The sequence below is a fragment of the Gossypium hirsutum genome, chromosome A13, assembly GCF_007990345.1.
Source record: "Gossypium hirsutum isolate 1008001.06 chromosome A13, Gossypium_hirsutum_v2.1, whole genome shotgun sequence".
Taxonomy (NCBI): Eukaryota; Viridiplantae; Streptophyta; class Magnoliopsida; order Malvales; family Malvaceae; genus Gossypium; species Gossypium hirsutum.
The window spans coordinates 110746865-110761929 of NC_053436.1; the positions used below are offsets into that span (position 1 = coordinate 110746865).

The 15065-nt window shown below is 32.5% G+C and overlaps 4 protein-coding genes across 4 annotated transcripts; 1 reads left to right on the forward strand and 3 right to left on the reverse strand.

The window, feature by feature from the left end:
* Window positions 1-2264: 2264 nt before the first annotated feature.
* Window positions 2265-3707, reverse strand: LOC107892667 (UDP-glycosyltransferase 71D1). The gene has a single exon (XM_016817729.2). The coding sequence runs from the start codon at window positions 3705-3707 to the stop codon at window positions 2265-2267; it is 1443 nt and encodes a 480-aa protein (XP_016673218.2).
* Window positions 3708-6723: 3016 nt separating this feature from the next.
* On the reverse strand, window positions 6724-7420 carry LOC107891959 (pleckstrin homology domain-containing protein 1). Its single transcript, XM_016816893.2, has one exon. The coding sequence runs from the start codon at window positions 7279-7281 to the stop codon at window positions 6844-6846; it is 438 nt and encodes a 145-aa protein (XP_016672382.1). The 5' UTR covers window positions 7282-7420; the 3' UTR covers window positions 6724-6843.
* Window positions 7421-8409: 989 nt separating this feature from the next.
* LOC107943616 (beta-glucosidase BoGH3B) lies at window positions 8410-13392 on the forward strand. The gene is made up of 9 exons (XM_041085926.1): window positions 8410-9444; window positions 9545-9749; window positions 10626-10716; window positions 10914-11059; window positions 11168-11411; window positions 11539-11643; window positions 11722-11904; window positions 12166-12367; window positions 12595-13392. The coding sequence occupies exons 1-9, from the start codon at window positions 9294-9296 to the stop codon at window positions 13086-13088; spliced, it is 1821 nt and encodes a 606-aa protein (XP_040941860.1). The 5' UTR covers window positions 8410-9293; the 3' UTR covers window positions 13089-13392.
* Window positions 13375-14563, reverse strand: LOC107943617 (uncharacterized). Its single transcript, XM_016877390.2, has 2 exons — window positions 14235-14563; window positions 13375-14120 (listed from the first exon to the last, which is right to left on the reverse strand). Exons 1-2 carry the CDS (start codon window positions 14266-14268, stop codon window positions 13666-13668), a joined length of 489 nt encoding a protein of 162 aa, XP_016732879.1. The 5' UTR covers window positions 14269-14563; the 3' UTR covers window positions 13375-13665.
* Between the last annotated feature and the right edge of the window lie 502 nt (window positions 14564-15065).

Consider the following 15065-nt stretch of genomic DNA (forward strand, 5'->3'; position numbering starts at 1 on the left):
CAAATCATGACATCGTTACAATTTGTCATTAAATTACTGATAATTTGAATAAAATATATCATACTCAATTGATTTACTTATGGCCAACCTTGACTTTTAAAAAACTTAACTATCCCCCCATAAACTCCATGTATTTTTGAGTTGTCATGTAGCTGAAAATAAATACGGGCATATTGGGTTTTGTTCAATTACATGTTAGTTAAAAAATACATGGATATTTCCAAGAAAGATGGTTGAGTGTTTTTATGGGTCTGGTCGAGTCATGAGTAAATCAATTTATTTTTGGCCATCTTGGGTAAATCAATTAGGTATGATATACTTTTTCTAAATTGTTAGTAATTTAACTATGAAATGTAACGGCGTCATGATTTTAATAAATTTTTAACGTAAAAAAACTAATCTAGAGCAATTTCTAATAAAGAGACTAAAATAAACTTTATATAATAATATAGAGACTCCCGATAGACTTTGATGTTAAATTTATCATTATGCTTAAAATATTTTATGTATTCATTTCTTTGCTTAAATTTAAAATATTTTCTTGTTAAAATCAATTTCACCTTCAACCCTTAGTTATTTGAGGTAATTAGTGGTAGTTGATTAAAGATGTGTATTAATATTTTTATTTTTAGGAATAATGGGAAAAATATATTAACAAATAAAAAAGTTAAAATATGTCACAGATCCATGTCTTTTCTCAAATTTAGAATTCAATCAATGTACTTTTATTTTTAAGAATTTAGTCTTATTTTTCAAATTTCAAAACTTATGTCCAACTGTTAATACTGTTATGATTATTTTGTTAAATTTAGGTTCATTATAACGTCATTTTTTAGTGACATTGCTGTCAAGCGAATATTTTTTTATTTCAAAATATCACACCAACAATTTTAACAAAAAAAATTAACAATGTTAATAGTTGAAGTCAAATTTTGAAATTTGAAAAGTAGAGGGACTAAATTCCAAAATTTAAAAGTGGGCTTATAACATATTTTACCCTAAAAAAATTGGAATTGCTTATCATCATCGAGCAAATTATGGAAATTTGATGCAATGAAAATATAAAAGGCTCTAGAAGCCATTGAAAAGTGATAATGATAAAGAATTCTATGTGTTGGTCTGATGGTCAAGGTGTTTACCGCCCCCAGTTGTGGCTTATGTTTAAGTCGCGTTACTGTTAGGGCTTTGCCCTCCTCTTATAATTCACTAAAAAAAAGTGATAATGATAAAAATAATAAGAGTTAAAGTGAAATGTGTTTTACCTTTTAAAGGGAGTGTATAAATTCATAAATACTTGTTTGATTTATGAAGTAAATTATCCTTATAAATATAGTGAAATAGTTAGGATATAATTGCCATGCCAGCATTTTGCATTAGAAGGCAACAATTTCTGTCTTGCATAACACTTATGTACATAATGAGGGCCATGATGTTTGGTGTGATGGTTAGATTGCATTTCAATCTTATAAATGTACTTTGTTCAGTTGGAATCCCGAGTATCTCGATCTTATTTTACTAGAGTTTACTAAGTGCTAAGTGTTTTAACAATGATGATTGAATTTATATTTAGGATGTGTTTCAAACATGCAAGTCAATAATGCTATAGTATAGGGCTAGGTATCGATGCACAGGGACCATGTATTGATATCTCTGCCCCTACACCTCTAAATTTATGGCTTTTAAGCTCAAATTAACCTTGAACCAGGTCTTAATGTTATAGTTTTGTAAAGATACCTTAGAAATGATTTGAAAAGTTTATTAAAACCTTAGAAAATTATCTTTTAATGAACCAAGTGAAAAGTGACTTGATTTTTGAAAGAAGACTTTATTGTCTCATTTTCGAAAGTCTGCATTTTAAGTCGATTGAAAAACCCGAAAACTAGTTTTAGGATTTTACCTCTTCTTAACACTTGGAAATCAATTTGATCATAGTTTGAAATGTATAGCAAAGTTTTAGAAATATGGAATCATGGATGTATTAAATCCTTTAAATTTGTTTTATGATAAATGCTTTCCATAAGAAATTTTGTAAGTACAAACATTGTATCTGTGTGATATCATTCATTCGTATTAATCGTCAGTGTCGGTGAGGAGTGTTACAATTTTAAGCTTAAATCTTACAATATGTAATATTTTATTGATTTAGAAAAATACAAAAAATATCATCATAATAATATAACTTATTTTGTAAAATAAATATTTTTTTTATCATTTTCCAATTGATTTAATTCCCGGTTGACTTGACTTGTGACATTAACTCAAATCTATCCTATCATATCCTCAATGAATCTTTGAATTGAGAGGAATGAAGATCCTCCATTGACAATTGCTTTTCTAGCAATTTTAGCCATTTCCTTCACTTTCTTTCTAACCTCATTGCAATCATCCATTACTTGCTTGACCGCTTTTTCCATCTCGTTGGCCGTCACAACATTGTCGATGTTAAGTTGTTCGTAGTCAAGTCTTAGCTCCACCGCTAACCTTAATTCCTTCACCATTTTAAATGCGTTCATTTTTTGTTCAGCGTACATAGGCCATGTTACCATCGGCACCCCGAACCACAAGCTTTCGAGGATTGAGTTCCAACCACAATGGGATACGAATGCTCCTATTGCTTCATGGGCTAAAATCTCCACCTGTGGTGCCCACCCGTCTATCATCATCCCCTTCCCTTGGATCCTTTCCGTGAACCCTTCCGGAAACATATCTTCATTGTAACAAACTCCTCCTAGAGCATCGTTTTGTGATAGTTGCGGCGGTGACGATGATTGCACGCACAAGGACCATAAGAACCTGTATCCGCTTTGCTCAAGTCCAAGTGCTATTTCTTTGACTTGGGGTGCAAGAAAGCGCCCAAAGCTTCCAAAGCAAAGAAATATCACCGATGATTGAGGCTGTTCATCGAGCCATTTCATCACTTTTTTGTGTTGAGCCAAGTCCGACTCAGTGTGTGGCCTACAATTGATATCAAGCACTGGCCCGATGGAGTAAACCGGGGGATTTCTGCCATTGGAGAAATTGCTAATAGCATAAGGTTCAAGCTCTTCAAATGTATTAACCATAATCCCTTTGGCAGCCTTGAACTTTTGAGCAATCATCATATAAGCAGGATAACCATTATCCTTGTCGAACAAGTCAGAAGGCAAAACATTAGGAGGGACGGGATTGATAAATCCCGAGATCAACTCGTCTGGATTGGACCGTTTAAACTCAGGGATATCTCGAGTCTCACCATGTCGGGTCGTCAAGTGGAACAAAAGACTCAAGAACCCTGCATTAGCGGTTAAAAATATATACGAAGGGATTTTGAATTCATGAGCAACGTCGACCAGTGGTACAAACAGCAAATCGAAAACAAACCCTGTAAAAGTCGTCGAATTTAAACTCGATTTTGACGATGAAATGTCAGTGACAACGTTTTTCAAAAGCGGCAAGTGCGTTTCCACAAGGTCAATGACGTGGTCTTCGAACGACTGTCGATGATGATCAACAATCAAAGGAACATCGATGAATTTGAATCGGTCGGGCTTCGAGGCCTTGACTGATTCGATATAAGCATTGGCGAAAGAATCGAAAGGCGATTTAACGAAAACGACGGTGATCAAAATCCGGTTATCATGATCAACGAGACGCTTTGCGAATTCGAGAATTGGGATCAAGTGGCCTTTGCTTGTTTGTGGAACGAATATTAGCTCTACGTTCTTCATTTTTATTGATGTAAAAGTTCATACTGAAACTTAATAGAGAGAATGAGAGTTTAAATAATGGATGTTTATTTGGAAATTTTAAAAAAAAAATGATATCTTCGTTGTTGTTGTTGTTTTTTTAATTCCATTTTTTAGTTTTTTTAATGATTTCCATGTTTTTAGTTAAAAATATATTTTACTGTATAATTCATAAATAAAAAATAAGTTGCTATTTTTCAAATATTTTAGATTTAAATGGTTTCTAGATATTGATTTTAGTCATAATAACAAATTTAACCTTCCATGTTTATTTTTTGTTTAATTTGATCCTTATTTTTCTAGTTAAATTTGAGAGAGTTAACTCATTTATTTATTTAAATAATCTCATTATAAATTTTGATCATATCTCCTCTTTTTGATACAATACTTAAAATTACTCATAGTCCTCCAACCCATAAATAGTAGGATAATGCACTTCAATGCACTCGAGCTCACGTCCTCCTACATTGATAACAATGTTTATGCCAATCAAGCTAATACTCAATTGACAACTCATTTTTTTAAACAAAAATACTTATTAAAATATTATTTTTGATAATATTGATACAATAGTCTGTGACAATCCATGTATGCTTTATGTCAACGTAGCACTTTTAATTTTATATATGTCATGTCAATAAATAATTTTAAAAAAATATTTTAAAAAAACAAAAAATTCAAAAATTTGAAATAAAGAAAGAAAAGAAAATGAATTTTCACATGAGTTGTAATATTTAAAATTTTAATATTTTATTCAATATTTCCATTAAAAACAACAATTCCACTTCAATAGTCAAATTATTATTATTATTTGATAAGGTTAAATTTCAACGTAAAACGTTAAACAATTCAGGTTTAATTTTGAAAGATGGGATCAAACAAATTTGAAAATTTACCAAAGCTGTTGGCATGTGTATGTTGATAGCAGAAATTTATTAAAAAGAAAAGGTTCAAATTATTGGCAATGAAATGCACGAATGGTAAAATAATTTATAGTAGTCCTTTTGACATTATAATTAATTTATAAATATAATGCTTTCGATTGAGTCTTAGCCTAATTGATATGGGTATTGTTGTCAACATAAGAGGACACGGGTTTGAGTGCACTGAAACGCATTATCTTCCCATTTATGGGTTGGAGAGGAAATACGGGTAATTCTAGGCATGATATCAAAAAGAACATATATGATCAGAACTTATAATGAGATTGTTCAAAAAATAAATAAATACAAATACAATGATAAATAGATAAATGGTAAGTTTCACTGGTTTTATAATTCACGGTTTTGAACGATTCACGAGTCATTTGATTTAATCTTTTTTTCTAGACTAATATCCCAACCAGTTTCTGGTCCAATTAATTGGTCATTTCCGATTTAAACAACGTTGAATAAAAGTATATACCGATGAAATTTTAAAAAATTGAAATTAATTTTCTTGTTTAACTTTGAACTCGATTAACTTCATTGGTTGGATTGAAGCATTTATCTTCAAGTTACTTGTAATTAACAATTCCAATGTAAAAAATAGTCTCCCTCCTTACATCGCTCCATTTAAAATCTCAACATTTAGTTCTCTTATTTTAACTCGATTCGTTCATACAAATCCTTCATCTATAGGATCAAATAATGTTAACATTTTGCCATTTTGGCAAATCCTAAAACTTTAGGACTTTGAATTGTTAGAGTTCGAGTATCGTATTTTAGTTTCAAGTCCCATCACGTGTAAATCATATCCAAATTTATTATGATCTATATCCAGATATATTTTGATTTTGATTTTATTACATTGTGTTGAATTAATTTTAATTCTAATTTATTAGATATGCTATTTTTATAATTCATTCTATATTTCCGATAAACTCCCTAAAATATTGAAAATTAATTTCTCTACTGCTATAATTGGTAAATCAACTTTTATAATCCTAAAAGTACTTGTTGCCGATAAAATCATGTGGAAATCCTTCTATGATATTTGTAAACTGCTTGTTTCACTCAATAATCTTATAATAAACTCTATGCTAATGTGATTCTTAATTTTACTAAATTAGATTGCTAGTGTTCTCTAAAAAAACATATGCAAGGTTGTTTAAATTAGATGACTGATTAAACCGAGAACTGATAGGGATATTTGTTCGGAAAAAGGTAATGAATCGATTGATTTAGAAACCGATACAGGCTGGTTCTGAAAACCTTGAACGTAAGTACCCTTTCGGAAATCGTAAGGAAGATAGCAATTTCCAATAACAAATAAGGACACGTACAACCAATGTTACTAAGAATGCGAATCAATTACGAATAAAAACTAGAACACAATTAGTTACTTCTATAAAAACATAATTCGACAGAGTAGTCTTCTTCCAGGAACGAAATATGATATATTCAAATGTAAAACACCATTGATAGTGTCCCAAAAACAAAATTGTGAAGATAATGAAGAACAACACACCCCAAGTAGCAAACACATTTTAAATAAAAAAGTTCATTACCCACTTAAATCTTAGATGGTTAAAACTTACTCCTTGCTCGAAAGGTATTAGTGCGTTTATTTACAGTTAGTGTAAAAACAACAACGGTGACGATAAAATTAGATATTATAACCTGAGAGAAAATAAGAAAACTAAACGCTACCCACTAAAAGTAAATCCCATTTAAAGTAGTCCTAACTCTTTATGCCTTCGTATATTTAAAATTTAATCACTTCATTTTTATTTTTAAGGGATTTAATCAGGTTAACTGTCTCAAAATTCTTTTGTCAAATTAGCTATGTAATATTTTGAAATAATAACTTTTTTCACTTGATAATCAATTAACCATGTAAGAAAAAGATTTGTAATAAGACTTGTATTTTTAACTTGTTCATTGTGAAAAGAAATTATATACCAAGTTCTTCGTTATAATAATTACTAACCCTAAACTTGCAATTAAATTGAGAAATTTACTACTATTTTTCCTAAAACACAAAATTAATTTTTTTTTAAATATAAGGAGAGTGCATAAAATTAAAGCAGGCACAAGTATTTTTAGTCTTTATTTCTACAAGCCAAAATTTACAGCACATATTAAAAAAAAAAGACGAAAAATTAAAATTAAAAAAGAGAGCAAAAAATTCAGAAAAATCACCTGCTTTTGCTATCGTAATCAACGATCTCAGAATCAGTAACGGATCTCGAATGTTGAACAATAGATCGACCGATCGAATTGATCCAATCCTCTTTCTCTTTCTCCGTATCAGCGATGAAATACATGGTGGAATCTCGAGTAGAGAGCTCAAAAGCGAATGCCTTATTGACGATATCCTCAGCTCCTTTGACGGTAAGGCAAGATCCTACTGAAACAACACCGCGAGGAGAAGATCGGCGGCTGACTGAAGCCGGATCCTTGAACCATAACAGTTTGCCTTGTTTCAAGATGAACCAACGGCGTCGCCAAGTCTTGATGTAATCACCTTGTTTGGTCAACCAACCGGCTCGTTCCGGGTTGGTCCAGAACTCGACGCCTTTATAATCATCGGGATTCGGGTCCTGACCCGTTGCCGCTCGCCATAGATTCTCCATTTTTTTGAAGAAAGGGAGAGGAAAATGGCGTGTTTTTGAGTGAGATGTGGAATTAGATTTGGATTTTTTTTGGGGGGTTAATGGGAGTCGGTCGAAGATGCCTTTGTCTTTTTCAAAACGTCGACGTTTATGTGATAGATACGTGCATTTACCCATGTGAGGTCAAAGATATATATACTTTTACAGCGGTGAAACTCGAACTCGAGTATTTAGTATCTAAAGCCTTAAACCCTTTGTCTTAATAATTTTAGAATCGATTCAATTAGTTTATATAGTTTGATAAAATGTATAGTTAAAAATTTATAAAAATAAAATATATTAATAAATTAATTTTATTGATTTGTATTGACTTATAAATTAATTAATCTATTATCTCATTCTAAATTCATACCTCGATTAATTTTTAATCTAACTGATCCGATCAATTTTTGTCAAACATGCTAAAGCTTTATTAATTTAAAATGTATTTAATTTAAGTTTCTTTTTCTTTGTTGATAATGTGTAATAATTTTATTAAAATATACTTTAAAAATTTATATTATTAGTACATTTTGAATTCTTTTAATAATTTAGCTTTATTAATTGGTGAATTTAAAGTTTAATTCTAAGTTTTGTACTTGAGCTCGATAAAGTTTGTATGTATTTAAATTTAAACTCGGCTCGATATTTAAGCATATGATTAATAATATGTTATGAGAAATAACGTGATTTAATAATATAAAATATTTTAAATATATGTTAAAAATGAAAAATCCGATAAAGTTTATGAACGTTTGAGTTAAATATTATTAAACTTGAAGTTAATTCGATCAATTGCTTGAACTCAAACTTGACTTAATAATTATCAAATTGAGTTAGAGTAATTTTTGAATACCAATCTTATTTACATCCCTAATTGTATCGAGGTTAGCAATTGAATTTTATTTTCAAATTTGATAAATAAAGGACTAAATCAAAATGTTTTTGAAAGTTTAAAATCAATTTTCTGATTAAATAACACGTGGAGTGAGTGGGTTGGATGATGAGCTCACACCACATGCTTGTTGCTGATTAGTAGCCACATGTTTGGATTCAACCACTTTTTCGACTTTTTCTTGGCAACCACTTCGGCTTTTTTTTTATATTAATAATTTGGTAATTATTTTATATTTAGGTTAAATTTTTTTGTCATTAATTTTTAAAATTGGTAATTGCTTTTGCATTTGAGTGATTTTTTTAAAGTTAGTTTATGATATTTCTTCTAAAACTTTAAAGTTTAGATCTTAATTTGAGAATAATTGTTAAATTTAAATTTTAACGTGAGAATAATTATCTAATTCAAGCCGAATAATTATTAAATTTAATGATTAATTTAAAGAAGAAAAAAAATTTAAGCCCAAATGAGATAAGAGTTACTAAATTTAACCTCTAATTAATGATTTAAGATATGTATATGACATTTTAATATTAGGGTGTATTTAGCATTACATTTAAGAAGCACTTTTTAGACAAAAATATTATTAGATAATACTTTTACAAAATAAAAAATTAGTTCAAAAGTTTTTTTTAATTAAAAATTTTAGCTTATCCCCAAATTTTAAATTTGGTTTTATTCGTATTTAGTTCCTGAATTTGATGACTTCTTTCGTGGCCTTTGGATTTTTTTTTCTATCTATATTAGTATTAAATTTTTCGATAAACTTTGTCCTTTGAACTCGATTTATGTAAAATTATCGTATGAAATTTTTTAAGATTTTAAATAATTTTTTAAAATATTTAAATAATTATATATTACAATTTTAAAGTGTCTATCGAAATCTAAGTTGTCAACTCATGGATTAAGTATTGATTTATCCATTTTTGTTTTTCTCCGGTTAAGGGAACAAGCTAGTAGAAGAGCTACGAACAATTTGATTATCATTTCGAATCAAAACTTGAATTTTAGAAGTGAGATTTAATCGAATTAAAATTCTGGGTTGAGCTCGAATTTTCTTTATCCTTCAGATTTTCTCTGTTCAATTCAATTTTGGTTAATGGATTGCACTTACAAGAACCCAAATGCACCCATAGAGGATCGAGTCAAAGACCTTCTTTCTCGAATGACTCTACAAGAAAAGATCGGTCAAATGACCCAAATCGAGCGAAGTGTCGCCACTCCTGCTGATCTCAAAAGCTTTTCCATAGGTACCTTTATTTTTTTTTCCTCTTTTAGGCATTTTCTCGAACAGTCTGTTGATAATTTTTGAGAACTAGAGAACATTGATTAGCCTTAAATTTTTGGCAGGCAGTATACTGAGTGCCGGTGGAAGTGTGCCATTTGAGAAAGCATTGCCAGCTGATTGGGCTGATATGGTGGATAAGTTCCAGCAGGCAGCACTTGAGTCTCGGCTTGGGATACCGCTTATTTATGGGATTGATGCAGTTCATGGTAACAATAGTGTTTATGGTGCCACTATATTTCCTCACAATGTTGGAGTTGGAGCTACTAGGTTTGTTTCTTCTTTGATTTTAAGTCTTTTATGGTAATTTCTAATATTTCTTTGATCAATGCCAATGTTGATGAAGGAAAATAAATGAATATTGTGATATTAATTTTCCCCTATATTACATCATGTCCATTAGAGAGAAAAAAAATATAGAGTTTTTGACTGGTACTATGTGCTAAAAATGAGTGATGTTTCAAAAGAACTTATCCCACCTCACTTATTCTAAAACTTTAGACTTTTGCTTATAATATAGAGTCAGTTGAGAGGATGGGCTTGCGCACACGAGAATTGGACCCCAAAGTCCAGTGTTGTGCAAATCAATAGATTTCCCCTTGCGCGTGATAAGCTCGTATTTTTAAACATTTCGTTGAAATTACCCAAAAGCCTTGTGTTGCTTGAACTCAAGTGCGAGTGCTAGATGTATATGTTCAACATAGGAGTGCTCTTTTTTCTAAGTTTCCCCCTATAATAAGGGGTGGCTCCTTGGGGGCAAGTGCCGGATATAGGTATGTGTTGAGCACAAGTATGCTCATTTTTTTTTCTAGGTATTAAGAAAGAGGGAAAAAGGGAATTGGACTAGAACTAGGCACTCTTGTATTATGTTGCTAAAAATCAGAGGCAAGTGCTGGATATAAGTGTGTCAAACATAAATATGCTTAAAATTTTCTATGTATATAAAGGATCTTAACGCGTATCCAAGTCTAATTATGTGTGGATATGGATATTTTAAGCAAAATGAAGAGGTAGAGTAACATAACTCTTGTATTTAGCCTTCTCCATTTCCTCAGCCAACTTTTTACAGTAAAAGATTCATGGGAGTATCATTTCAAATACAGTAGTTGTATCTTCTAATTATTGAAAATTATATGCTCATCATAGAGATGCAGATTTGGCTCAAAGAATTGGGGCTGCAACTGCTCTTGAAGTTAGGGCAACTGGCATTCACTATGACTTTGCTCCCTGCGTAGCTGTAAGTACTGTAAAAATAATTAGCCAAATGTTCTTTGATTCTACCGTGTTGTACCAAGTCAAATAATTACCGAGATACTAGACCTGATAATTCATACGTCCATGTTGTGTTCATGTCATAATCATGTTTAAGATCCTTTTTATATATTATAAAATTTTCTATTATATAGATTTTGAGACATTAGTGTATTATCACAGGTATGCAGGGATCCCAGATGGGGAAGATGTTTTGAGTGTTATAGTGAAGACACCAACATTGTTCGAAAAATGACTTCCATTATTACAGGTTTGCAGGGAAAACCACCGGCGGACTACCCGAAAGGCTACCCTTTTGTAGCTGGCAGGTAGATATATTCGTGTTGGATTCTGTATCAACTATCAATAACCATATACAGGTATACCTCGTTAGAAACTTGTTTCAATCTCTCATCATCAAGTTTGCTTGATTCCAGAAACAATGTCATTGCATGTGCGAAGCATTTTGTTGGAGATGGAGGCACTGAAAAGGGTATAAATGAAGGGAATACCATATTATCATATGATGATTTAGAGAGCATTCATATGGCACCATATCTGGACTGTATTTCTCAGGGGGTTTCCACCATTATGGCATCATATTCCAGTTGGAACGGACGTCAACTTCATGCTGATCGTTTCCTCTTGACAGAAATTCTAAAAGATAAACTAGGTTTCAAGGTTTGGATCCCTGTATTCTTTTCATCCGAAATGGCCTATAGGTGTACTGTGAAATGCCTATTATAGTAAGGCGTTCCATCAAATGCTTTATGTAGCATATGTAACTTCGGGGGAATGTTCTGTTCAGGGTTTTGTAATTTCCGACTGGGAAGCACTCGATCGACTCACTGAACCTCGAGGCTCAAACTATCGTTATTGTATTTCTACTGCTGTTAATGCTGGTATCGACATGGTATAGAATGTTTCTCGAATTCTACAATAAATCTTTCTTTTGTTCATTTCTTCATTCCTTGATTGAGAAAATGTGCAGGTAATGGTGCCTCTCAGATATAAACAGTTCATGGATGATTTGACGTTTCTGGTTGAATCTGGGGAAGTACTGATGTCCAGGATAGATGATGCCGTTGAACGAATATTGAGAGTGAAATTTGTTTCCGGTCTTTTCGAATATCCCTTCTCCGATAGATCTCTGCTGGATATAGTTGGCTGCAAGGTAAATATTGCAGAATTTAGCATCTGATAACTGAACTTTTGGAACATGGTTTTGAAGGAAATTTTTTTTCCAACATTTTTCCAAGAATTTATTGCAATTAGTTCAACAGTAAGCGGCCGAGTTTCCGAGACTCGGTATGTTTGCTTGTTAGGAGAAACATGTTTGCTACTTTTTATTAGGTAAATGTTTCAAAGGCAACCAAAGTCCTTGTTGATTTTATACTGTTGAAAGGATGGTCCTGATATTCTGATTTTCCTGCAGCTACACAGGGAACTAGCTCGTGAAGCAGTTCGCAAATCCTTGGTTCTATTAAAAAACGGAAAGAACCCTGAAAATCCGTTTCTTCCATTAGACCGAACTGCTAAAAGAATTCTTGTTGCTGGCTCACACGCTGACAATCTCGGGTACCAGTGCGGTGGTTGGACCAGTACCTGGTTTGGAGGCAGTGGTAGAATAACAATTGGTAAGTGGATATATATCGAGTTTCCTTTCTTCTTATCTGTTTTTTTGCTTCTCTATTGTTTCTGAAAGTCAATTAACCGATCACTTATTTATAGAACCATACCATTTATCAACAAAATGCATGCATAGACATCTAATAACCAATAACTTTGCTGCAACGAGAGAGATGGGACTTATTCCTGAGTTCATGTAGGCATTTGGATTGATGGGTTTTCTTTTATAATTTAGGCACCACCATCTTGGATGCCATTAGAGAATCTGCAGGAGACAAAACAGAGGTGATCTATGATGAATGCCCCTCAACAAACACCTTAGCAGGGCAGTACTCTTTTTCCATTGTAGTTGTAGGTGAACCACCTTATGCCGAAACTTTAGGCGACAACAAAGAGCTTGTAATCCCTTTTAATGGAAGTGATATAATCAGTTCCGTTGCCGAAAAAATCCCCACGTTGGCCATCTTGATATCTGGAAGACCCTTGGTTTTAGAACCTCAGGTTTTGGAAAAAGTTGATGCTTTCATCGCTGCTTGGTTGCCTGGAACTGAAGGGAGGGGAGTCACGGATGTTGTATTTGGAGATTTTGAATTTGAGGGTCGATTACCGATGACATGGTTTAGAAGCAAGGACCAGCTTCCAATGAATCCCGGACAAAATTCATATGACCCTTTGTTTCCGTTAGGGTTTGGATTGACATACAATAAGGAGAAGAAACCTCAAGAGTAAGCAACTTGTACTCTATTTATAGATCTTTTGTATAATGTATGTAAATGAGTGTGCTCAATCACATTGTCATTAGAACCCTACTGTTTAGGTGGAAACCCGATATTTATATTAGAGTTCAAGTAACATGGATCAGTTTTATTACCATCCCCTAGTGTTTGAATGTATGAAATAAGGTCTAGCTTGCCATTGGTTGTTGTGGTGGTTAAGAAAAGCTCTGTTTGTAAAAGGTGCTGTGAACAATGATGGTTTGTAATTTATGTTAGGCATTGCTATGAATAAACATATGTTATGAAAATTAATAATATATATGATATCAAATTTAGCTCAAGCTTCAAACACGAAAGCTTGAGCCAAGCTTTGAGTCTCGAATTTCAAGTCTAACTCGAGCTTTTGAGCTTGGTTCAATTGCATCATACATGAAGGGGTACCAATTACACTAAAGGATAATTAACACATAAAAACAAAGACTAACTGAAAAGTACAAAAATTAAATCCACAATCCACAACTTATTCATAATAAGGACTAATAACGAAATTTGACCCTTAACAATAGAATCACCATAGCTGAAAAAATCACTCACTCAACATCATACCCTTTCTCTTGAAGCTCTGAAATAACTTCATTCCTCATCCTAAGCCAAAGCTTCATCGCTTCCTGTTCGAACTTCTTGTTCTGCATCTCTTTCTGATAATTAACCGAATCTTTATCGGTTTCTATTATCCCTTTCGGCCCAATCGTAGTTCCAATCATGCCTCCCTTAGCAACGAACTCTTCCATAGCCTCAGCATCACCGGGGTACGGAAACTCTCGCCGCTCATATAAATGGGCTAATTCCCTTTCTTCTTTTGGTCTAGGCTTCAACGTCCACCACCCTAGCGGCGACGTTTCGTTGTAAAGCCATGCAACGCCAAAGAGCGTGTAGGTGCATAGCAATGCCTTCCCGACTTGCTTCCAAAAGTAATGATCTTCTTTGCCTAATCCTATCTTTTTTAGATACTTGTCTGCGTCTATTGATTTTAACAATTGGAAACCTGGGGTTTTTGAGAAAAAGTAGTTTCGTTTAGGCATTTCATCGAACAGGTTGAATACAATCAATTGAGGTGAAAATTGAATGAATTTGTTTAATATTTGTCATTGAGATTTACCTGTTTTGGCTTCTTGATACCGTTTACGAACCATTGTTTGAAACCCAATCCAACGATCGAGGAATAGTTTGAGTCTTATCGTATGATAATTATGATCGGAGAAAGTTTAACTTTGTCTAATAGTTCAAGGTGATAATAAGATCATATCAGAAGATTGAACAGTTTTTTAATTTACCAAATTTATCCCTACACTTTTGTCAAATTTACGAGCATAATTCAATACTTCTGGATAAAAGAAGGGATAATTGGGTCATTTTATGAGATTAATAGCATTTACACGACGGCTACAACGATGAGGTTCGCAACACTTGTATCAGGTTAATTCCATCGAATATCCCCAAGCTATCACAAATATTTTAAGGGTAAACTGCTGCCAAAGTCCCTAAACTATTAGTAATTTTACATTTTGGTCATTCAACTTCAAAAAGATATAAAATTGTCACTAAACTATTTGAAAATTTTCATTTAAGTCACTAGGCTGCTAAAATCATTGTTGTATAGCCTTCTCTATTCGCATTGCCAGCACCAATTGAAAGCTCTAATTCCCCTTCTCTTCAATCATTTATTTTTTTTATGAAACAACTTTGAACATCACAATTTACAAACCAAAATCCAAATAATTTTTTCTCCTATCTCCACTAATCGTCAGATCAACTTGGATTTAATATATGTTCTTTTACTCGTCGATGGGTGTTGATCCATCATACCAATCGTCGAATTAACGTTTGGAGCTCACTGACCAAATTTAAAAAAAAAAAGAAAAGAAAAGGAAACGTAACAACAGTGACTTAAATAAAGAAAAGAAAAGAAAAAGAAACGTAACAACAGTGA